General features: G+C 40.0%; 1 protein-coding gene across 3 annotated transcripts; it reads left to right on the top strand.

Moving 5' to 3' along the window:
- Positions 1–2,222: 2,222 nt before the first annotated feature.
- LOC111549249 lies at positions 2,223–7,848 on the top strand. Of its 3 annotated transcripts, none has more exons than XM_023222399.1 (2): positions 2,223–2,553; positions 7,070–7,848. In XM_023222399.1, exons 1-2 carry the CDS (start codon positions 2,453–2,455, stop codon positions 7,332–7,334), a joined length of 366 nt encoding a protein of 121 aa, XP_023078167.1. In that variant the 5' UTR covers positions 2,223–2,452; the 3' UTR covers positions 7,335–7,848. The 3 variants fall into 3 exon arrangements, 1 of the variants encoding a protein (XP_023078167.1); XR_002733657.1 differs by lacking the exon at positions 2,223–2,553 and adding an exon at positions 6,336–6,490; XR_002733658.1 differs by lacking the exon at positions 2,223–2,553 and adding an exon at positions 6,342–6,537.
- The last annotated feature ends 16,822 nt before the right edge of the window (positions 7,849–24,670 follow it).

Here is a 24,670-nt window from a genome sequence, read left to right on the forward strand (position 1 = left end):
CTAATGTTGGGGTGCTCGCCTGTGATCTCTCTCACGTTTTCCTTTGAGGCCTCGACTCAGAATAAGCCGACGGCGAGGGAGCGGCCCATTCGAGGGAAATGCGCCCATCACTTGAGTTCTTTCCTAAGGCCTCCCCACCAACAAGGTTGAAATTCCAAGGCCCTTGAAGATGAGGCAAAGCTGGCATTGTCACAGTAGGGGGAGAGGGGAGGATGCTGGGTAAAGTGCCCACCCGGGGTGGTCTGAAGTCGTCACCCTACAGAGCAGATTCTGCTGCTAACCAGAGCAGAGAGCCGCACCTTCCCATCGGCGGGACTCAGTGCGCACCGCGTGACTTTGCCTCCCCTAGGCTCAGCAAGTCGTTGACGATCTTTAGCAGTCCCGCATCCCAGGTCAATAAACTGGAAACGGATAGAATGAGAATCATGGATGGGAGATAAAGGGCAGCGGGGTGATGCGCATTTCTTGTAGTGCCTCCTAAAAACCGTGGTCTCTCGCCGCTAATAAAACACCCTTGCGGTGAGGCCTTTGGTCTGGGATCAACCGCATAGATGTTTTGTCTTAGGTAATTCGAGCCCCCAACCCCAACACCTTGGGATTATATTATACACACACTTATATTATTTCTGTATTTTTTAAAATTCTTCTTTCATTTTTGATTTTCTGCTTTTTGCAAACGACCCCGTTGGAAATATTGTTGGATATTTCAAGCAGGTGTCAGGTGGGTGTTGGCGGCCTGTGCGTCCTCCTGCAGTAGCAGCAACAGCCAAGTACGGTTTGATAAATGCTCAAGGTGAAATGTGGCCTTACTCAAAACCCCAGGGTGATTTAGGGTAGAAGAGCGAATATTCAGAGGCGGGAAGTGGTGAGTTATATTGTTACATTCCCTTTCGATGAAACTAAATGCGGTTATCTGCGGTCCTAACCTCTCTCGCATCCGAGTGCAATGTTTCTGAACAAGCGCTGTGAGAACTGGAAAATGGGAGGGGGTGAGGGAGCCCACTGACGACTTAACGGAATCTTACTGAAGAAAATACAAAGATAACCGAGATATTCATGATATTACATCTCATGATCTTCCAGACAAGCGTCTCTCCTGAACAAGAAAATATTCCCAAATTTCTCCCCAGCAGTGGCCTTGGGAGGAGTGAGGGAGGAGGTGGGTGGTGAGTGTAGAGAAGAGAAGGTCTCCCTCTGTTGTCACCCTCGGTCCCCTTCATTGAGGAGGAACAATGGCCAGGCCTGGAGTTCTTCCTGAAAGAGAAACTGCAGGAAGGCAGAGTTGCTCTTTGTACCCCAGCCCCTTTAGAGGAGGGGGAGTCACACACAGGATCCTCCTGACCACTGGGCGGTGTCCGGGAGATCAGAACCCCTCAGATACTCTGGGAGCTAAAAAGGCGCTGGCCTTGTCCTCCCAGAAGGCCCAGGCAGCCGCTGAAAGAAACCCAAGCAAAATCCAGCGACCTCAAAATTCGCCAGGGGATAAGGGGGAGAGGAAAACCATTCACTCTCACATGCCCTGTCAGTCCCCCCACTCCACCATCCCAATGTCTGATCAGGCTTGATTCTGCTGACGTGTGTATTTCAGATTAAGGATGTATTTATTTATTTATTTATTTAATCCTTCAGATCTTCCCACCCCATAAAAGAGACTTAATTCCTTTCCAGGGCGACGGGTTGATAAAAAGACTCCATTTTAAAGCAATGGGGGATCATATGACTGTGACCTTGACGTGCGAAAGGGGGGAGGGGCAGGTAGTTTGGGGCCCAGACCTTAGGCTTCTGCAATTCTGGGGCGTTCTAGGCCCTTGATAAGAACATCAACAAGAGGGATTTATTTTCAAAGGTTACCATTAGCAGTTCATTCACTAAAGTTGAGAATTAGGTATTTTTATATTACGTGAAATACATGATTTAATTATACCCCAAAAACAAATTAAGGACAGGCCTTCTACACAAATTGGAGGCAGCTAAATGCTCTTTTGTGCCTGCAGCCCTCGGGTTGTTAAAGAGGCTGCTGATGCATGAGAAGTAAGTGACTGATTTAACTCATTGGGATGCAGGAAGCGACCTGCCCTCTTTTGAAAAAAAGCAAGAGAGAGAGAGAGAAAGAGAGAGAGAGAGTTCGAGCTTGAGAAGAGAGAGGGAGGGGAGAGGAGAGGAGGGAGAAGGAAATGACAGGGGGGGAGAGAGAGAGAGAGAGAGAGAGAGAGAGAGAGAGAAAGGAGAGAGAGAACGCAAAGGGAGGGAGGCAGGGAGGGAGACCAAACCCCCGCTTTACTGCGTTGAAAGCTTCTGAATTTCAAGCAGAAAGTAGAAGGAGCTCCAAAGGCAATGAGCATCTTTCCTTGGGCTGCGTGTGCCGAGCGTAGACAATGAAAATCTCCATCCCCCTCCCCCATTCCCACTAGGCTACAAGATTCTTGTTTTCGTTCCTTCTCACCGGTGGAAAATGTGTAAAATCAAAGATGTAGACGTGTGTAGTGATTTTTTCAAAAGCCAACTAACCCACTGCACGGGCTGCGACGCGGATTACCCTAGCGCACGCCGGCTGTAAGTACCATCCTTTCCTGCGGTAGCCGGGCTCTGCGTCCCGGGCTAGGCTGGGAGTGTTCGCTTTGTGAGTCGGGTTGTTGCTTGTGTTTTGGTTCAGAGGGGCTTCTTCGAAGCTTGCACTTTTCGCATGTGAGCGGGAGAAGCATTTCGCCGGTTGTGGGCGAGCAGAACACGATCCTGGTTGACTTTGATGCGGTGACTTGGGGTGGCGGGCGGGGGGCGGCGGGAGGCGCGGAGTGGAGGAGTTCCCGCGCCGCGAGCATCCTTGAGAGCCGCCGGCTTAGCTCGGGGCTGTAAGGTTGGTTCCTGGCAATGGATGGAAATCAGGTCACAGAGATCCCTAAGCTCGCCGGGCTCCCAGACGCGCTTGGGGGACAGAATGGAATTGGAAGGAGGGATCTGAAGAGGAGGGAGGGTACCGGTGTTCCCCCACCCCGGGCCTAGAATGGAGCCCCGGCCAGCCGCGGGTCGGGCCCCTAGGTTTTCAGGACTTATTCTTGCCGAGGTTGGCTCGCACGCCAGCATCGCGCCTTCTGTGCGTCTTTTATTTCCATCTCAAATAAGGGATCTTCTTGGGACCAAGACTGAATGAGGGTGGGAGAGAGGGTGTGTCTCACGGCGCCCAGGAGGGAGAAATTGTGGTTCTGAGAAGGTATTTTTTGGCCTCTTGAAAATGTGCAAGAATTCCGCGGGCCCAGGCTTTCTTTGTGTGGCGGGCAGCGCCAAGCGCTTTGTGCTTCACAAGGAGAAAATGGCGAGTCCTATTGTGTTTAGGCCATTTTCTTCCGGTACTAGAATTTTCCCAAGTTCGAAATACTTCTTCAGAAAGTAGCCTTCTCACGCCCAGGAAAGTGTGAATCGCTGAGGCTCGGCCCCATGGCCTGGCGTGGGTGCCGACCTCAGTTTAAAACCAAGGGCCTGTTTTCTTACCGTTGGGGTACTTGTATCAAAGCAGAGATATGACCGGTTTGTGCTGATCGGTGTCCTCCAAAGATCAACAGCGGCTCTTGGGGTTTGGGAAAATAAGCGTCTATTTAAATATGCATATATACATACATATATAAGACATATTTTTCCTGATAATGTGAAGGAGAAAATAAAAAACGAAAGACAATTACATTTTTGAAAGAGGGAATATTTCTTTCCCTTTCTCCTTTCTCCCCTTCAAGGAACCCCAAGAGATGTTAAATGTTACTCTGCCGGGTCAGTGTTTTGTTTTTTAAACTGAAGATGAAATGCTATTTTGGCTGGAAGAATTATTCCTCATCTTAGGCACTGGAACATATGCTTTGCTAGAAAAAAAATGTAAGGTGTTAGAGATGGATTTAGTTTAATGCTCTTAGCCTCTGTGTGTGTGTGTGTGTGTGTGCGCGCGCGCGCTATCTATATGCCTCTATATAGCGATGTAAATATGGAGAGAGAAATGATTGAAAAGGTTGTTTGGCTTTTGCCCCTGAATTTGTCATTTTTGTAATTTTTCCGCACTTGTTAAACCATATGTAAAAGTGGAAAAGGATGCCTATACAAGAATGTCTATGTCTCTTTTGAAAACCGCCAAAAGAATATTGCAGGTTGAAAGATATTATTTCCTATTGATTACAATTATTTGGATCTTTCAATGGAGTGGTGGTTTTGTCAACTCAAAAATAATGAAATGCAAACTTTCCCTATCTGCTTCCTGTACGTTCAATTTGGTGGCAAATATAGAAAAATGAAAACAACTGGGATGGGGAAGAGAACTTAAAGCCTATAGCGTTTCCCCCTTTTGATATCATTTTAAAATGCTAGGGAGTCTAATTTGTGCAGAAGCGTTGTGACTTTCATTTTTCAAAAGGTAACACTAGCATATCCTTTCATGTGGATCAAGACCATGGACAGCGAACTAATATTAAATCACTGAGCAAAAAGGACTCTAATAAAATGTTGAGACCTGAGTGGAAGTTTACATTCAAAGCATGTTAGAAGGCAAACATAATCTTTTTAGTCTTTAAAAAGAATTTTAGACTGGTAAAATGTGGCATTTCAAACTTATTCCACCAAGTTTCAAAGAAACATTGATTATGTGTTCAGTTTTTATCCTGCCTCGAATAGTATATATTATTTATCCAATTAAAATAAGATAAAGCCCACCTTCTGGTACTGGTACATACAAAATTTAAATCTATCATTTTTAAATGTAGAATGTTTTTCATAAGGCCTTGAAACAGAATGGGGATAGAGAAATTTTACTATTTCAGACTGGCATTGGCTGAATGACACTACAGAAAATTAAATTGATTTTTATCAGTGACTGAATTTCTAAATGCATAAAATTGAGAAAATTAAATGCCACTTTGATAGACAGGAATAATATGAATGGAGATATAATCCAACTATTCCTTTTACCCCTGTATAGGCATTGTACTCTATAACTGACAGTGCAATGTTGTGAGCAAGCATTTATTTTTTTTCCAAGAAAGTCACAGATTTTTTCATATATACTGATTAGATTTGGGGCACAGGATTGGTTCAGTGTGGCTCTGTGCTGGAGATCAGCTTATTTTGTTTCATACATTGCTTGAATAGTCTTTACTCCTTTACAGAATTAAAATTCATTTAAAACAATTTCATTTGTGGATTACATAACTTGTTCAAAATTGCTCATTTAAATTTCCAGTTTGATGTGTCTTTTGGCTTATTTCATAACCTGACTTTAGTGTGACCTGTAAAGGCCTGGAAAATCATATAAAGCAAAAACAGTATGCAGGTTAGAAAAATTAAAATAGTTTATAATTAAAATTAAGTTAAAATTACGTCAATTTAAAAGGACCTTGGAGTTTATAAATAAATAAATTTTTGATCTTTATTCATCAACTTTGGCTATAAAATGAAACTGCAGTTCTTTGAATGTGCAGGTTGCTAGAATTAGATGCTACATATATTTTGAACACACACACTTATTTTAATGCTTTATTTTTAGACAACGTATTCAAAGTACTTGAGAAGAATATGCAATGACATTTTTTCCGTGTCCTAATCAGGACCATGGTGAGGTCCCCGTGGTTCACCGAGTGGTGGTCCAGGGCTCTGGTTGGGGCGCTGAGTTATGTTGGCAGAGTCATTGTTTTGAAAGGCACATTCGTCCGGCATGGCATTCGTGATAAGATTAAGCATAAACCTAAACCTTGACCTGGGGGGAAGGAAGGCTGCGGGGTTGAGAAGAGAAGATGCAGATTAGCTCTGCTTTTGCTGCTTGCGCACGTAATTAAGAGGCGGTCCCTCAGCTGGAGCGTGGGTTCTGTCCGGCCTAAGGCGCTTATTTTCCTGTTACTTGGCCAACCAAGTGTGAGTGAACAGGAGCCCGAAAGCTTAAATGCGTGATCTAGATAAGGTGTCGACGGGTTGTGGGCGCTTGTCTCCATGTTAGGGAGAGGCAACTGAGAACGGTGACTTTGGCTTGTTTTGAGAGAGCTTGGGTTTTGACAGCAGGACGGCGAAGGGAGCGCTTGGAGAGGCTGGAAGCTCGACGTCTTAGGGAGCTGCCTACCGGCACTGGGTTGACGCCAAGGGGTTGTCGGCAAGGGCAGGGCTCTTGCCCTCTGCTGTACCCAGGCTCTGCAATTGGGGGCTGCAAGCCTTCTGCGGCTCTTTGGTTTCAAGGACACAGCGAGCTGCTCAGGACTTTGGGAGCCAACATCTGTCTGACTGGTGACGTCAGCAGCCCGTGTAATCCTCTTGTGCTGAAGGCAGATGCCTTATTTGTTTGGCTGGAGCGAGCCATTAATCCCTAATTCTGGATCAGCAAGCGAGGGGGAAAGACCGGACCGCTCCGACCCACCCCCTCCCTACCCCCACCTCCCACCTTAAAGCACCTTGTACCACGGAAGACTCTCAGCCTCTTCTTTCCTCTACGAACGCGCTGAGCAGCGGTTGAAAACGTTTTGGTCCTCTCCAGGTTTGAGCAGGGCTAGCAGGTCTCCCTCCGGATTTCTAGGGCTATGGGTGCATGTAATTCTTTCTCTCATCGATCCTTTCGATTTTCTTGCCGGTCTTGCAGTTTGCAGGGTCCTAAACCAAGAGGGGTGGAGACTGGAGAGTGCGGGTCTGGCGTGTGGTCTAAGGGAGGGGGTGAGGCTGGGTAAAGGGGGTGCAGAATGCGGGAACGGCTGGAACTGCACAGAAAGACCATCTGCGGGCGCGTTTTCAAGGCTCCAGCTCCCGAAATCGTTTCTCTGGACGCGGAGGTGTCCGCAGCGCGTGCACCCTCTTTGGGACTTCCGCAGACCGGACCTACGCTCACAGCCACCGCACCACCCCCTCCCCCCGGGCTGCGGGCCCCGCGCTCCGTGGGCTCAGAGTCCCCTCCGCGTCCCCCTGAAGCCTGGGGACGGAGGTCGCGACCGGCCGACTGGGGTCCTGTCCTCTCGTCACCTTGTCTCCCTCGCGTGCTCCCTCCCGCCTCGTGTCCCTGCTCCTCACCCTCCCCCTCCTCTCTCCCACCTCCCTAACACTGCGCTTTGATTCTCTTTTTCAGGGGCGCATTCTGGGGTCTCTGCGCAAGACCAGCTCTCAGCTCTCTCTCCTTTCCTCGGACTCTGGAGCGGGAGCGGGCCTTTCCCTCGGGCCGACCACGCCGTAGGGGACGCCATGAAAAGAGCCGTCGCGCCCGCTGCCTCCTGCCCGCTGCGCAGAGGGCTCCGCCCGTAGAGGTCAACTTCCCTCACCCTTTCCTCTCTCCTGCTCGCCCTCCCTCCGCCCGGCCCAGGCGCTTCCAGCCGCAGATTCTGGCCACAGGCTGAGGAGTGCGAGTCGGCTGCGCTGCCCTGAGCCGAATCTCCCTTCCGGGCCCAGACCCGAGTTCCGGGTTCCCGGGCAGTGGGGAAGCTTTAGTGAGCAGCCTTTTCTCTCCGCAGCAAACTCGTAGCCAGACCAGATGGGCCGCCCAGCTCTCTCGGGACTAGGCAGGTGCAGTTGAGTTAATTTTTCCGCGTTACAAAGAAAGATGACCCAGCCCGCCCTCGGACTCTCTTTTCCCAAAATCTCCCAACCAAACCCGCGGTAACGTTATCAGAGGACATAGAGACCAGGCATATCTGTGTGTTTATCTCACAGGCACACAGGCATGTTTGTTTTCTCTTTTATGTGCTAGATTTCATCCCTGACAGCAGAAAACGATTGGCAACGATTGTGACGGAGAACATGCAATGGCGTGGTCCTTAAAAACCTGCCATTCCTTACAAGTGCCTTAGAAAGGATTCAGGGCGGACCAACTGGGTTAATTGCATTCAGTAAAATAACACTATTACAAAATTAGATCTGTACCAGAGGAGTAATTAACTTGGATCCACGCCGTCATTTGAAAACTAGATTTATAGGCGTATGTATGTTTTTAGGCGTGTGCTGTAAATGGCATGGAGATATATGCATATGTATACGCAGACACACGCACTCGTCTACACTTCCACGGAACAGACTAATTAACAGCGGCTCTGGCAGATGTGTCAGAGATGAGCAGAGACAGGAGCTGGGCTTATGAGTTATGACTCTGGGGGTAGAGACTCAGAGCGGGGGGGTGATGGGCAGGGAGAGAAGAGTGGTAGTCGCAGTGGGTCTGATACTTTCCGGATCAAGATCAGAGGCTCTGCCCTCCGTGTTCACAGCGGACCTTGATTTAATGTCATACAATTAAGGCACGCGGTGAATGCCAAGAGCGGAGCCTACCGCTGCACTTGAAAGACACCAAAGCATCTCAGGGTCAGAAAGGGGAAAAGGCAATTGCAAGGAATTTAGGGGGTGGTAGAATGAACCCATCCCTTGCCACATAAATGCCCCCCTATCCCCACCCCGGACTGGTTCTAGAAGCAAGCTAGTGTTCGAAAGGGAAAGGCTCTTACTTTTCCATTAGAGCCGCGGAAATCCGCAGGCAAATCTCTGAGGAGAATTTTAGGGAAGCTTCATTGACAGCTGTCAGGAGAGCAGTAGTTCCCGTCTGCGCAAATATTCCAGAAAGTTAAAGCATTTAGAAAGCACTGGTTCTTTTAAGAACAGGGAGTGTGATTGTCTGCAGTCCTGGGCCAAGCTGGGAAAACAAAACAGAAGAGAGAGGTGTAACATTAAATAGGGTCCTGACCACACTGCGCAAGAAACCGCAAATGAAAGGTCCAAACTTTGGAAAGATCTGAAGAACACCTGCCACCCGCATTTCCCCTTAACTTCTTCCTTTCTTTTCCCAATCTCTAGGCGTCCATGCTTGGCTTTAAAAGGCCAAGATAACTCTCTTGTTTTGGCATTGTCGCAGTGTCCAAATCGGCCAAAGGAGTGGGATAAGGGGAAAGGATCAGATCAGAAACTTTAGAAGGACTCGGTAAATTAATTTATTTGGAAGCCAATGAGGTGGACTATGTTGAGGTAGTAGTTCCACACCACGACTTTGGAGCCAAAGAAAAACCCAGGCCGAAAAAGCAAGTCTTGATGTCTTTGTTCTGCCTTGGCCTGCAGGGGCTGGGAACAAAGGACAGGGGCTAAGAGGATGCACCAAAGTAGCCGCGCCCTCCTTGCCTGGCGCTGTCCGCGGTGCTGACCGTGACCCTTTTCTCTCTTCGTAATCAAACTGGAAAAGCAATAGGACAGTCCCGTCCCTACTCAAAAGAAGAGTAAGATATTAGGTAATTTGAAAAATAACATTTAAAAAGAGAGAAAGGCCACGTACAGCAAAACAATATTTTACTGAAATCGTTCCCTCAAGCTGTTGCTACCCTTGCCTGATACTTTTTGGTCTTCACGTAGGAATGCACACCATTCAGTATACGTATATGGGGAATCAATTTCCACTTTAGGCTGAAACGTAAATCCTTCAGTGAGCAGGATTGCAAGAAGGAAATTGAGGAGAATGAAGGCTTTATTATTATCCTTTACTTTCTTAAGTGATCTTCCCTAAAACAGAAACATAAGGTTGTCAGCCGCGGATTTTAGTGCTGACTTGGTCACCAAAGGGACGTGCAATGGACTCAAGTGTGGGCCTCGAGGCTTAACCAGAAAGGGGTGGGTCGGGGACCCACCAGGTGAAACAGGGCAGGAACCCACGCAGGCTGCCACTTTCGTTCAGGTTTGGTAACTGGGTAGCCTTAGTAGATGGGTACAGATGGCTGAGCTCTGCAGACCGCTCCGGTGCGCAGGAGCCTGCTCGGCTCATCCTTGCCGGCGGGAGGCACTGGAGGGCCAGGAGGCCTGAAACCCGCACTGCGGAAAAACCGACCGCAGCCGCATCCTCATAGCTCCCGCGATGGAAAGAGGCAGGGCAGTTTACTAAATCCTATGCAATGAAAATTCGCCTTAGAAATCGAAGGTTGGATGGGTCAGTATTGATAAATTTTAAAAATCTAAATTTCTTAGCATATTTCATCGTTCTTAGATATTGAAAGTATTAAATACAAACAATACAAATTTAAATTCCATAAGTAATGAATCAAAATGGCAAGGGAGAGAGAGAAACGGAAAATCTACTAATTCGTAGCCAGCCTGGCTGGCTATTTCTTAAAAGAAATTTCTATACATTTGCTTAGGTTTGTCTATAAATTCACAAATATAAAGGCTGTTAAAATTAGTAACAGACAAAATAATTCAGATTGGAAAATAGAGGCAGCAACACCGATTTTGATCCAGGTATAACAATGGGCCATGCATTGACAATGATCTAAAAGATATGTGTTCATTCAGTTATTTTTTTTTTTACACGGGACGTAGATATATCATAAAATTCATGAAATAAAGTGGCCAGGTGCAGTATCCTCAGAGAGCTGCCTTCTCACCGTGCCTCAGGACGGATTTTATCTGTTCTCAAATTTTAGAACTCTGCAAGTCAGATCTTTCACATTCATCGATTACTTTGGTTTATATTTAATTTTATCCAATTTGGGAGTGGGTAGGTGAAGCACACTGGAAAATAGGGGCTGCTCGAATTACAAAATTAAGGGGTTGGGAATATTCCTCTTGTGCCGATTAAAAGCAGTCGTTGGAAGCGGAAATGAATTTAAACCATTACACGTTATCATGGTGGCCTTGCTTTCCTTCCAGTATTCATCCAATTGCGCTGATCTCCTGCATCCACATCTTGCGTAATCCGCAAAGCTGGTCCAGGGCTGCAAAATCGTCCTGCCCGATTCCGTTAGAGTTCATACTACCTCACAGGAACAAACTTAATCCCCTCAGCCTAATCCTACCTGTTTAGTAAAATCTAAACTCGTCCTTCAGACGGCTTGATCAGTTTAAAATTACTTTCTAAATAAAAATGAAATACGTGATATGAGAGAGGTTAAAATACTGCTTAAAAAGGGAAGCACTCAATTTTGTAATTCGGTTGCCTAGATGAAACCGAATGGCTATTGATTTGTAATGTTTCTAGATTTTTAAAACTATGTACTTTCTATTTCTTTGGAAAATAATTATCCAGTTTGATGCCCATTACAAATTTTCCTGCTATGAAAGAAATTCTATGTGCGGCAGTTTTGCAATAAAACAACCCAGGCTTCGCAATGGGAGAACTTCGATGCGGCGTGCCGTGGGAGTCCTTTGACAATCTCAACTTTCATCTAGGTCTGAAATTAAAGCTTCTCGGAATAATTTAGGAACAGCTTGACCCGTCGAGATACTCAAGGACAACCCTCCAGGGAAATAGTATATTTCCTTCCTGGGAACAAGATGCTAACGCGGTGCACCGGGAGGTATCCGGTGTCAACAATGCCAGAACGCCCTCTGCTGCCTCAAAGAGGTAGGACATCAGTTACAAAAGCCAGATGGCACAGTGGCAATAAGCGGAGGAAACATTAAGCTCTTAGAAACGTTTAATCTGTGAAATGTAAAAGCGCTCATCACATTCTACTTTTGAAAGGGCCACCTGATTTTGATTTTGAGCACTCCTTGGATGATATCTTCTATTCTGGAGGATAATGAAAAATCCGTGTTTTGAAATTTTCAGATTATTTCTGTAGTTATATTTCTCCACCCTTTCTCGAATTTTATATGGAAATACGAAATTGCAAGTCGAAGTGAAAAACCTTTGTGTAAACAGGTGAGTGGAGAAGACGACCTGGCTTCTCTAGATAACTAAGATCTAATAAAGAGAGAAATCTTAATTAAAATGAAGATACCGGGCACATGTTGTTGTGTTAGTTTAAAAAGATAATAATAAAAAGAAGTTAAGTCTCGATGTAAATAATTGTTTTGTTGTTTTGTTTCAGTGATTAATCCAAATTTTGACCAGCCTGTAAGTTTTGAAATAAGAAAATGAATTATTTTAAAGAAGAAGAAAAATTTGCTTCATTTTAATATGTACACTATTTTTGCCCTTAAAACCTTTGCAATACATTTATACACACACACTCAGCTTGCAAAGCCTCCTTTAGAAAATAACCCACTCTGAGTAGAAGTAATCAGATATGGTAGCAGCATGGGCAAAGTCAGAAGCAACGTTATTTACATTAAAAATGAGCTTTTCAGTATGGAAAATCAATTACCAAATGAAACAGAGATTTTTGTTAAAAGTTCAAACCTTTTTAAATTTTTATGTTATAGGGTTTATATTGATTAAAATAAATGTACGTTTGTAGTTATTCAACATTACGAATTTCAAGATTGCCGCCTATTTTGAAACACACACCTTTGCCATGAAGTCTGTTGTTGCATATATCAATGCTGATGTAATAAAATGCTTCTATTAACTATGTGGTTGTTAAATAAATCTCGTAAAAATAAAGTTCTGTTTATTTTATGGTGTCAGAACAAAATAGCTATTTTAAATCACTTATTTTAATCTTAGCTTTTAAATGAAAATGCCTATGAGAATATTAAGCTCGAAGATTGTTGAGAATACTGATAAAATTAAAAATTGTATGATTTTATAATTTGCTATAATTAAAAAGTCTTATATTGATTAAATGTTAAGTGAGGTTAAATATTTGACCAATTGTGTCAAGTTCCATATAAATATGGGTACATTTGTCTTCTGAAAGCTATTTCTCCAAAGAATGCACTTACAAATTTATGGCATAATAAGTGAAAAAAATGCTAGAACTTTTATGTTTTTATTTTAAGCATCCTTTTAAAAATTAAAAATATTATTTTTTTCTTTTACTTACTTTAAATTTCTTCCTAAATAAATGCATATTTTATCCAGGAGAAAATAAATAGTGACATAAGTTTGCTATACTTCTTATAGTTATTATAATTAGTTAAAAAACAACTTCTAGGTAAATAAAATATATAATAAAATGTAAATTTAAAATGTAAATAAAATGCAGCAAATTCGTGGGTGGAAGACATGAGCATGGCTTTTTTCTATTTTAAAAACCATTTGATGTATTCTAAGAAAATGAAAAAGAAAAAGAAAAGAAAAACAGAAGAGAACCAACTAAAAGAGCTTCCCGTATGTCCAATAGATGCTGCCCAAAGTAAAAAGCATGCTCTAATATTTGTTATTCAAATTTGCATGTAAGGGTTTTTAACCTCCCTTTATTTTATATTTCTACAGGGTAACATATTGTAACTGAAACACTCCTCCTAATTTATTCTGGCTATGAAAAAACCTATGGAAACATTCACTTCCATAGGAGTAATATTTATCTAAACAGTATATTTAGGAAAATCACTAATAGAACACAAGCAACTAATTACTGATGCTTTTAAGGAGTAACTGCAACAATAATTGTGCACTGTCTTAGATGAAATCAATATAGAATTTAACATTTGTAGACCACAAAAAAGCCCTAATGGTGGACCTCAGATTAGAAAGAACAGACTTTAGCACACTGTGTGTCTTTGTAGTATTCAGACTCAGCTGTCATTACAATTTCCATCAGCTGCTGTTAAGTAACTAACATACTATAGAAATATGACTGAGTAAGAATTGAAAATAAAATGCTTTAAGAAGGAATAAAATTGGGATGTCAAGAAATCAAAACTGATTGTCTTTAAGACAGAAAGTTAGTAGTTACAAACTGCAGGGAAAACATTTACATTGATGAGCAAATCTCCAGGAAAGTAAAAAAGTTCAGATGTTGCATACTACTAAGGCAAAATAGAGTGAAATGGGAAGAAACTAAATCTTTGAGACACATGTAGAAAGAATGAAGAAGACTCTTACTTCAATTTTGTTTTTAATATTCTAGTAGAAGATATTTATGCAGAGAAACCTTAAGGAATTTTTCGTTGTCATATGTCACAATTTTGATCTTGTTGAATTAAGAAAGAGGGGAAAGTTGAAAAACAAATAAGCAAAATATGAATTTACTATTGAACTCTTATGGGTTTGCAACACAGAATTGTGTTTTTCCTTTCCTACTTGTTGGACAAGTACTTTTTAATCATAAAAAAAGGAAAATATGGAAAATATAATTGTATACATGATATGGTTGTCTCCCCTTAGCTTTGGCTCGCTTTCTGTGGTTTTAGTTACCCGCAGTCAACTGTGGTCTGAAAATATGAAATGGAAAATTCCAGAAATAGACTATTCATAAGTTTTAAATTTCGTGCTGTTTTGAGCAGCATAATAAAATCTCGCACCGCCCTACTTCATCCCACCCAGGATGTGAATCACCCTTTGTCCAACATCTCCATGCTATATGTAGCTACCCCTTAGTCACTTAGTAGCCATCTTGATGATCACATCTACTGTTGCAGTAATATTACACAGCATCACTTATGTTCAAGCAACACTTGTTTTGCTTCAAATGACTGCAAAGCTCAAAAGTAGTGATGCTGGGAATTCAGATACGCAAAAGAGAAGCCATAGGTACATCATTTAAGATAAAAGGTGAAAGTTCTCAAATTAATAAGGAAAGAAAAAATATTGCATACTGAGGTTGCTAAGATCTAACGTAAGAATGGATCATCTATTCCTAAATTTGTAAAGAATGAAAGGTAAATTTATGCTAGTTTTGTTGTCTCACTTCAAACTGTAAAAGTTACAGCCACAGTACATAAGTGCTACTTAAAATGCAAAAGGCACTAAATTTGCTGTTGGAAGACATGAGCAGAAACGTGTTCCGATTGACGACAATCAGATTCAGTGCTATCCGCAATTTCAGGCATCCACTAGGGGTCATGGAATGCCTCCTCTGCAGAGAAGTGGGGACTACCGTATAAATAATAGAATGAATAAAACATAGCATATTCTGGGTGAAATATCTTTCTTCTGATAATTTGTTTGAACAAAAAACAGTGACAGGTGAAAAAGAAACTTGGTTTAGGAGAGTGTTTCTTACTGATTTGAATGTTCTAAGTAGTAGTGACAATGTACTTACATTGGCAGGATTCTTAACTTGAAGTCAGTCACAGTGCTTCTCAGGAATTCCCTATACTCAGTGTTAACTGTGAAGAGTGGGAGTTCCAGGCTAAAATGATAAGGACTATGTACCTCAGGCAAGGTCAATTTAAAGGTTACAAAGTTTGGGTTGCTATGAAAACATTAAATACAGAAAGGTGTTCCCTTGCCCAGAGCTATGTAGTGCCAGTGTTCCAAATCAGAGGAACTTCTCTCTTCCCTGGACATTCTTGACCTGACTCTACTCTCTCGATCCCCAGAATTCAGGTATAGTAGTTATGTTTTCTCATTGTCCTGATGATATCAGATAAATAGAGATTGGTTACAAGTACTCCAAGGATGCATTCTTCAATATGTGATTTTTGCAACCTGGTATATTTAAAGAAAGGGGCTTTGATTCTATGACAGGGTTATTTTTGCCTAGCTCTTCAACTCAGAAAGCACAGATACTTAAAAATGCCCACTAAGCATCAGGAAGTTGTGTTAGTTGGATGAGGGAAGGAGGGGTGTGGTGTGTGTGTATATAAATACATGTATGTGGAAAGGAATATCTATATTATAGTTAACATGTAAAACATGGTTGTGACAAAAAATAAAACCAACTGTAGCTATGGCTTGGACCTATCTCTTTTGCAGTTATCTTCCTGTTATTAGATAATCTACTTGGTGAAATTGCATAGTACAAGAGGATTATTAATAAAGAATCATTTAAAAAATGGCTAGTTCACTCAGAGTATTCTCCATACTCCTGCTGTTGTTATTGCAATAACTTTCTGAAGTAATTTTCTAAATCCATGAATGCTCTTTCAATGAATATAATTTTCCTACATTATCTTCCTACCTCTCTCTCTCTCTCTGCTTTTATTATCTTAATTGATAATGAAACCCAGTAAGGTAAGTGATTATTTAGACCAATAACATGGAACATACCAATCACTCTTAAATGTAAGACCCAAACTTATATCACAGAATTGTATGTGTGTGCGTGCGTGTGTGTGTATGGACTTGAATTGACTTTTATTTTAACTTCCACTTCTTTGCATGGTAGACAACTTCTCTCAGATTTCCAAAGATAAAAACATAGATTCATTCATTCATTTATTCACTGTTTGAGTGCTTAGTAGGTGCCAGGCTCTGTTCTTTGTGTTAAATATTCAATGGTGAATGAAATTCATGTGGTTTCTATTCTTATGGAGCTTACTCTTTCTCAGTGTTAAATTTTCTACTCTCCTGAACTTACTTTCTATAATTCATGTCTCTTTATCTTTAAGTGCTTGATGTCACTAATAAAAGTTTTCCTCATGAGAAGAACAGATTTCTATTTTGCTATTCTGGTATAAACAAGACCAATATCTTTACATTTTTCTTGCAGATCCGCATCCTTATCTCTTTGGAAACAGTGAATGCTTTTTGCTATTCTCTTTCAAATTTAAAGTTCAATTGAGTAAAATATTAATATATGCTGATGTAATGTTGACTATAAAATATTAGCTCCTGTCTCAATTGTGGTTTATTAGTCATGCTTGAATTTTGTGTTTATTGATTATAAACATTTACTTTTATTTTCTCATAGATTTTGATTTCAAATGTAATTTTTGCCACATAAATGCCCATTCAAGCTCTGTAATTTGGTCCTTATCCTTAATGTACACATTCTAATAAGCTGTAGCTTTGTCCTTGTTATATTTTTTCTGTTTGTTTACTTTCTTTTATTTTAATGAGTGATTTTTTCCAATTATCAAGATTCTTTTCAATTTACCATCATATTTTTCTAGAGGACCTGAAATTTAACTAACTTAGATCAACGAAATCATCAATTGGTTTTATTGGATTGATTAGTTGTACACAACAAATCTAATTTAGTTATTAAACTGGTCCTAATAACTAGACTCACTTCTTCATAACCTCATTATTTCAAATGGTTAAAATAAACATTAAATCAACTGAACACTCAAAAGCCTATCCCAAAATATGCCCACAGATATAATTTCAAGTTCTTTTTTAATTCATTTCATTAGCTGTGAAAGTTTTAGAGATTTATGTCTTTACAAAAACAATTTTAAATATCTCCCTCATTTATTGCTCAGGACTGTTGGTCACCATCTTAGCCAAAGTCTTTGGACGTGGCTAGATGTCTCTGTCAGACTTTATTAGGCAATGACAGGTGTCATGTGTGCCAAAGAAGTTAAATATCTTTCCTGTAAGTTTTGATTACTTAACTTATCAAAAGCTCTGAGGGTGAGGACTTCTCTAGCTTTGCAATGTAATTGGTGTAATATACAAATAATGTGCTAACATTAGAGGCTGGAGATGTATAGACCAAACTTTGACTTTAATTTACTGAGTAATTGGGATTACTTTATTCCTTTCACTAGATTTTAATTCCATGTGAATTCAATTAGTGACTTTCCATAATGTACATTAAGAATCACCTGGGGGAGCCAGTTTATAAATTTAGGTTTTCAGGTCCTATTCAGCAGGTCTCAACACATTAAAACAAGCATCCCAGCTGGTTCGGATGCAATTGATATACATTTGGATAAACTTGGACCAGCTCTCTAAGCATTTTCTAGCTCTAAACATTTTGGCTTTAAAGTAAAGAAAATTAATAATTCAAAGATAGTGAATCTGTGATAGGCAGCCCCATAAAGAATTGGTATTTTGGAGAAGTCTTAGTTACAACATACAGAATGTGTAAGTCCATATTCTCAAAGAGGTCAATGCCAAGATAGGGTTAAGCATACATTCAGTTTATTAGGAAAAATGCCTATGTGAGAAAAAACGGGATGGAGCAGAATAATCTGGGAGAGTTGTCAGACTGCAAGGCAGAGTCTGATCTCTAATGAAAGAGACAGGCAGGGAAGGTGTGGTGCGAGGGTCTTAGGCTAACATGCAGTCTCAGGAAGATTTGTCAAGGTCATCAGGGAGTTCTTGAGCCTGAGTTGGCTGTCAGAGGAGTACTAGGTCTTCCAAGAACATGCCTGCTCTAGTGTCTCTAACGTAGGTAGTCACAGGTTAGAAGTAGTTCATAAGAAACATTTCCTTGGAACAAATATAAGGTTGGATTTTTAGAGCATAGGGGTTAAGGCCCTTGGTTAATTACATGCCTCCTATTTACAGATCTATAAGGTATGTTCTCACAGCTACCACAGAGAGGCAAATCATTTTTAATATCACTGTCAGTTGCTGGGAAATTTAACAGATATTTAGACACTATCACATAAAAAATCCAGATTTCATCTGAACAAGATCAACAATCAATAAAAGATGAGAGTGATTCAAGAAGTATAAAATAATTACCTTGCTCCCAAAATGTACTAGTTGTAATGGGCTGTTTTCCTATGACATGAACAACTGATATGATAGGATAATAGCTATTATCCTATGATATCCTATGAACAGCCCCCAAATCTCACTGGTTTAAAACAACAAAAGCCAGTATCTTGATCGTACTACATCCTCTGTACAGACTGGAAGGGAAGTTCTGTTTAGGTGTTTCAAGAAGTCCAGTTGAGTGAGGCTTTTATAGAGGCCATATTTATAGAGGCCATAATTATATAATCTATTTATAGAGGCCATAATTATATAATCTCCAGTAATATGTTAGAGAAAGAGAAGACTAAAGATTCCAGTATAAATTTTTGACCCAGAAGTTATAGATACAGCTTCCATTCACATTTTATTTTCTAGAATTAGTTACATGCTTATGCAGAAAATTGGAATCTTCATGTATCTAGAAGTTAAAGAGAATAGACATCGGTGAATAGTGATGTTTATCAAAATATGGCTCCTTGCAAACACTATCACTGGTATATAGTGGCTGACTACATCATCCCTAAGAGTCCTGGAACTCAGAAATCAAATATGACTAAAATAAAACCTTGGTTCAATGCTTTTTGTATTGTTTTGAAAGCAGTGAAGCATGGAGGACAGGGCTTAAACAAAAGAAGTCAAGAAATCTTTTAGAATAAAAATAGACTCTTTCTCTGAATTGCTATGTGATTTTAGAATTTATCTTATATTTCTGAGCCTCACTTTTCTCATTTGAATAATGAAAGGATGGAATTGACTATCCAAAAATATATTCCAGAATTCAGTTACTTCTGATAATGAAAGTAACATTAATAGCAATAGAAATGCAACATCATCTAGCATATGTAGAGTAAACTGCTGAGGAAAGCTCTTCATTTCCACTCCACAGGGAGAGTATTGTTCTAACACTGAATTCTGGGGATCATCAATTTCTCTCAAGGTATTCATGATATTTTGTGAATAAAGGATTCTTTGGAATGAGGAGGGGAGCATGCCTAGCATGCCTAAGACACATGCACATGATCCTCGTCCTTTGAATGAATAATACTGAGACACATTCTGCCCAGCTTCTCACAGAGTTCCAACAGGATCAAGCTTAAAACATCACCAATTCACAAAGCACCCTTGGATTTTCTCTACCCATCTCTGCCCTCACTCCAGTTTCCCCAGAACCACTCCCAAAATTAATTGCCTGCCTTCAACAGTCCTTGCCTTGGTCGGTCATCCAAAGGGGAAACCTAGGCTAAGACAGCAGAGTAATCTCAGTCGAATTAGAGAATAGAGCGTCAAAGATGGCAAGGGTCGTAAATGTTTTTAGGTACAACCATTTTCCAGTGTATAATTCCTCTCTCAAGTCAGTTTCTACTTCTTGAAAGTCTTTATGGGGATATCTGATCCTTTCATAGCAACTGCATATGTTGAACTAAGAAGCTGGTTTCATGAGAATATGGAGCGTTAAGCATAATCAGGGAGTCTCCACTTAGGAACTGAGAGACTCCAAAGTTTTGATCTGATGCAGTTTTCTCTAGCTGTGGTGAAGGTACATTGAAAAAAAGCACTAAAAGGGATCCAGATTACTGCAATTCTGCAATGCAGTTCTGTACTCTTCATGTGCCAATTTGATAACTCATAATGTACATCAATTAGAAAAAGAACAATGTGCATCAGAAAAATAGTAAGAATAAAAAGAATAAGATACTCCTAAAATATAGATGCCTCTATATTTAGTCAATAGAGAAGTGTATACTAAATATATGCTACATGTATTTGATAAATAGATAAACAAATAATAGCTCTAAAGTATAGCATAGATGTACTTCGTAGTGCTTCCTGAACAAGCAGGGGCACTGTCAAACACAGAAGCTCTGACCTTCTTCTTCCCTGTTCTCTCTGGCCAATTGCCCTGAGACATACTGGTTTTCAGCTGCTGATGGATCAATACTTCAGGACAGCGTAACTGTGCTACCTTGAGTGCATCCAAGCTACACTGAAGAACAGTAAGAAAAACTGATGAACATTCAGATGGGTCACGAAGAGACATATCACCTGCAAAAGTAGAGAAAGTGTAGGAAATCCGGCCCTGACTCCAAGTGCATTAGTCTCTATTTAGATAGAAGTGCATGAAATTTAATAAATGATTTTTGATCTATCTGGGGAGACATTCTTTAACAATGCATTTATTTCATGAAGTGTGAATATGTTCTTAATAAATCAGACTGTAATCGACAGATTTAAAATTAATTGGATCTTGTTAAATGGTATATATCCTTCTTTAGCATCTGATTATAAGACAAGGTATAAATGCTATATAATTTAATGCATAGTAAAATATTTGTATGAAACAAAGTTTCAAAATATGGTTCTAGCTTCAGGAAAAGATTGTATTAGCTTTTGTTATAGAGGGCTAGTATGCTATGACTTCTTATTGAAATAGGTGTATTTCATTTAAAATATTCAGCAATTTTTCAGATTTAGTTAAAACAACATGCAATATCTGGACCCAAAAGAAGCTGTGGATTGCTCCAAATAAAATTAAAGTTGTTTAAGACTTATCATATGTGAACTTGTCATGATACTGTCACATATAATAGCAACAATAATAACCTATACCCAAATAATATTTTATTTTTTAAAATGATCTTTCCTGCTATTTACCTTCCTACTTTCATTAAGATATGAGAATACTGAAGGGGAATGTGATTCAAATTCATTTACATTTTTAACTCAATGCTAATTAATTCAATAACTAGGAAGCCAGCTTCCATGTGGCTGATAAATGCATATTTTTATGCATTTCTGCCTGACAACTCACACTGGTGCTTTTATGACCTGTTATCTTGGAGTAGTCCCCACATCTAAACAATATAGATGTGAGCATGGTATTAATTCTCAGACTGAAAGTAATTCATACTAACAACTAAAATATACTTCACAGTCAATTAATAATGATATAATTATCCATACACAGTGTCCTCTAACAAGCATAGTTTTAAAACTCTATAAGGTAGTAAAATCCATGAACAGTTTCAACCCTGCTGTTTTTGATATTCAGCCCTCAGCAATTTCTCCATCAGAGAGAGGTGAAAGGTGCCAGAAATTCTACAGATGCAGGATAGCCTTAAGTGTTAATTTAGGCACAGTTCACTTGAGTCCCTTTTAATCGCAATAGTATTAAACTTCAAGTGTCTAGTACGTCATAGTTTTACTTCATACTCCATAGTTTTCACAACATTTCCACACATGAGAGTTGTAAGCCCCGCAACTGTGCTGTGAAGTATTACTCTCTCATTATGCAAAATAAGAAACAGTGGCTCAGAGAAGTGGTCAGAATCTCTGGGACAGAACAGTGGCAGAGTCAGAACTGGGGCTCATGGCTTCTGATGCAAAATTCACTGCTCTTTCCTCTTCCTGTCCCATGCCAACTTGGAGCTTCTCACTGACTTGAGTTCAAGCTTCACAACAATCTCTTCTTGCCAAGAGACAAACCATGTCGCATATTCATAACTGTCCTTGCATCTTGGCTTTTGTGTTTGAGAGGCAAGGTATCACCCTTATTTCTGATCAGGTACTGAATGCTATGTTTCTTATGAAAAGTAACCTCCATAGAATTCAAAAATATAATTGAGTTCCCTTGGAGCATAATTATATTGTAGAAGCTTCTCTGAATATTTATCCCAAAGGAATATTAATGAGTAGCATAAGAATATCTTTCAGCCATAGGCATAGTTTTCCATTGCTCCTTTGTGGATCAGTTTAGTGCTGAAGAGAAAAGAAATGGAGTGAAAGGGAGATTCACAGACATGCAGGGAGTAAGTACTTGAACTTTTCATTTAATTTCATTGTGGAGTCACCAGAAAGTAGCAAAATAAACACCTCCATCATTATTTTCCAATAATCACATTCTTTGGTTTATAATTGATAATCTAGAGATCAGTCTTGCTTGCAAGAAACTCATAGCTTGACCGATGACTAACTATCCTTTGCTTCAAATAAGTACATTTTTCATAAGCAGCAAATTTTAAAACTGCATCTGCTAGATTCACCATCACAAAGTCATATACACTCAGAGAATAAATCGTGAAAGTTGCTATGTCTGGGAATTGGTACATTTTTAAACATAAGTTATGACACATAGCCATCGTCCCCATGTAATTCCAAGCTAGCCTCTGCAAAGCATAAACAAGGTCTGCACCACTGACTTTGTGGGTTTTTTTTTTTCCACTGTCTCCCTGGAATGCCTTTCTTCTCACCTCTCTGCCTATCTATAGCCTACCGTTCTATCAACACCTTGATTAAATTTTATTTATTCAATGCTACAATTCCAAGACAATATATTTAACCTTATTTTCAAAATTACATAATTTAAGGCTACTGAAATGTATTCTGGCACCTATGCATATTGTAAGCTTGTGTACTTACAATGGTGCCTAGCACTCTACTATGCATATCATAGGTACTCAATGAACACTCATTGAATTCTTTCAGACTCACAATGAATTAATGAGCATGTATAATTCTCATTGTGTCTTTTGCTTATGGTTCAATCTGAAGTAATAATAACTATTTGTTATTATTGATTTACTATGAGAAAACAAATACTTTGGCACCCAAGAGTTTTATAAAATATTTCTGCCAACAACTGGGAAACAATATTACAGAATATCTATGTGTGAGTTACCTTCCCCACCTCAGAAATATCCGTTTACTTTTCAAAGAGACCTCCCTAAGTCTTTGCTAAGGGAGTCCTCACGCCACCACTCAGTCCCTCCCCATCTCACATAGTACACACCCATGGACTCTTCCTCTTTGTAGAACATAAAAGAATAAATTTGGGGTTACTTCCTAGTCCCATCACCTGCTAGCTACATGAGCTTGAACGGTTACTGGATATCTGATTCTCGATTTCATCACCTGTTAACTGGGGATAACGGAACCTCCTCTAATAGTCTTTGAGAATGAAATGAGATTGTGTATGTAAAGCATCTGGCCCATTATCAGGCATAGAGCAAATTTTAAAAGAATGTTGATATCTTGCTTCACTCTCACTTCTTCTCCCTTTTACTCTCACGCCTTCTCTCCTGACCTTACTCTTCCTATTTTACAATTTAAATTATTCTTGCTTTTCCTTCTGTCATGCAATGTCCCACTCGGGTATGGTATGTCCAGGAAGCAGAGAGGACAGGAAAGGTTAGAGAAAGCTCGTAGAGGAGCACTGCCAGTGGCTGTTTTGCTCACATGAGAGCCTGGTCTAGGTTTCATAAAAGCACAAAGAATGCTTTGCAAAAAGCCTACTGCTGGCAACTGCCACAAGGTTGAGGCTCTCAAGACTACTACATGAAAAAGAAATATTCTATATTTAACTCCTCCATCCCCCTAATAGCGGCATTCAAAAGCAAAGAAGCCATTGTGAAGATATTAAGTTTTTAGAACAGTTAGACACAAAGCTTCAACAATGATATCTAAAGGAAAAAGAGAGAAAATACCTTTCCCAGAGGCAGAACGAGATATAAAAGGCTCAGAAAGTAGAGCAGAGATTAAAGCATCTATGATGCACAGTGGACAAATGTTCTGACATTCTATAAAAGGAACAAAATTAGAAGTTTAATGTGGCTTGAGATCTGATTCAGATATGCAGCTGAAGTCAAAATCTTAAATAGACACAGAAATCCAAGAAGTCTAAAAGCGACTGAAACCCGTGATTTTGTATGTAATCATTTGTTTCTAGACTATTTGGGGGACATTAAGAAATACAGAAATAAATCATGAAATTGACATTAGGGATGAAACTTCACACTACTCCATTTAATGTTTCTGAGTGACCCTAGAGTAATTAATATACATATTTTTAATATTCACTGTGTTTCACATGAATTATTTAAGCACTTTATATCTATTAATAGATGTATTCACAACAATAGCCTTAAGAAGCATATACTCTTATTTTTTTCGTATTTTATTGGTTAGGAAACTGAAGCTTAGAGAGAGTATACTTAACTTTCCCAGGGTCACACATGTAGAAAATGGTGAATCTGAAGTTTAAACTCAGACATGTAATTGGATACAAAACATTAGAACTCATAAACAAATTCAGCTTTTATTTTGTTCCTGACTTCTCTTCATCTTCTCTTTGAACATGGGTTGAAATCCTGTTATGAATCAGTTAATATTTCGCTTTTCCATTTCTTTATCTATCTGGGATTTTTGAAAAGACATATTATTTATCTCCTTTGTAAAGATCTGTGGCATTGTATTATTCATTTGTGTGTGTCTGTCTCTACCATGAGGTTGGAAACACCCTTGGTAGCTTATATATATTTTGCTCTAAAATGCTTATTGAGTGAATGTATGATCACACTAACTAGATGACATTTCTACATGACTAATCCTATTTAAAATGAAAGCTACGCTCACATTTAAAGTTGCCATAGTTGCAGCAATTATTTTTAAAAACCCTATTTATATCTAGTCTCTGTCTTTCAAAGACAAGATCTAAGTTGAAGCCCTAGC

Source organism: Piliocolobus tephrosceles, chromosome 7 (assembly GCF_002776525.5).
Source record: "Piliocolobus tephrosceles isolate RC106 chromosome 7, ASM277652v3, whole genome shotgun sequence".
Taxonomy (NCBI): Eukaryota; Metazoa; Chordata; class Mammalia; order Primates; family Cercopithecidae; genus Piliocolobus; species Piliocolobus tephrosceles.

Bases quoted from the DNA above. Each gene is read 5' to 3' on its own strand.
- LOC111549249 (XM_023222399.1), top strand. From the start codon at position 2,453: ATGTGTAAAATCAAAGATGTAGACGTGTGTAGTGATTTTTTCAAAAGC. The intron at 2,554-7,069 runs GTAAGTACCATC...TCTCTTTTTCAG, and splicing joins TACCCTAGCGCACGCCGGCT to GGGCGCATTCTGGGGTCTCT.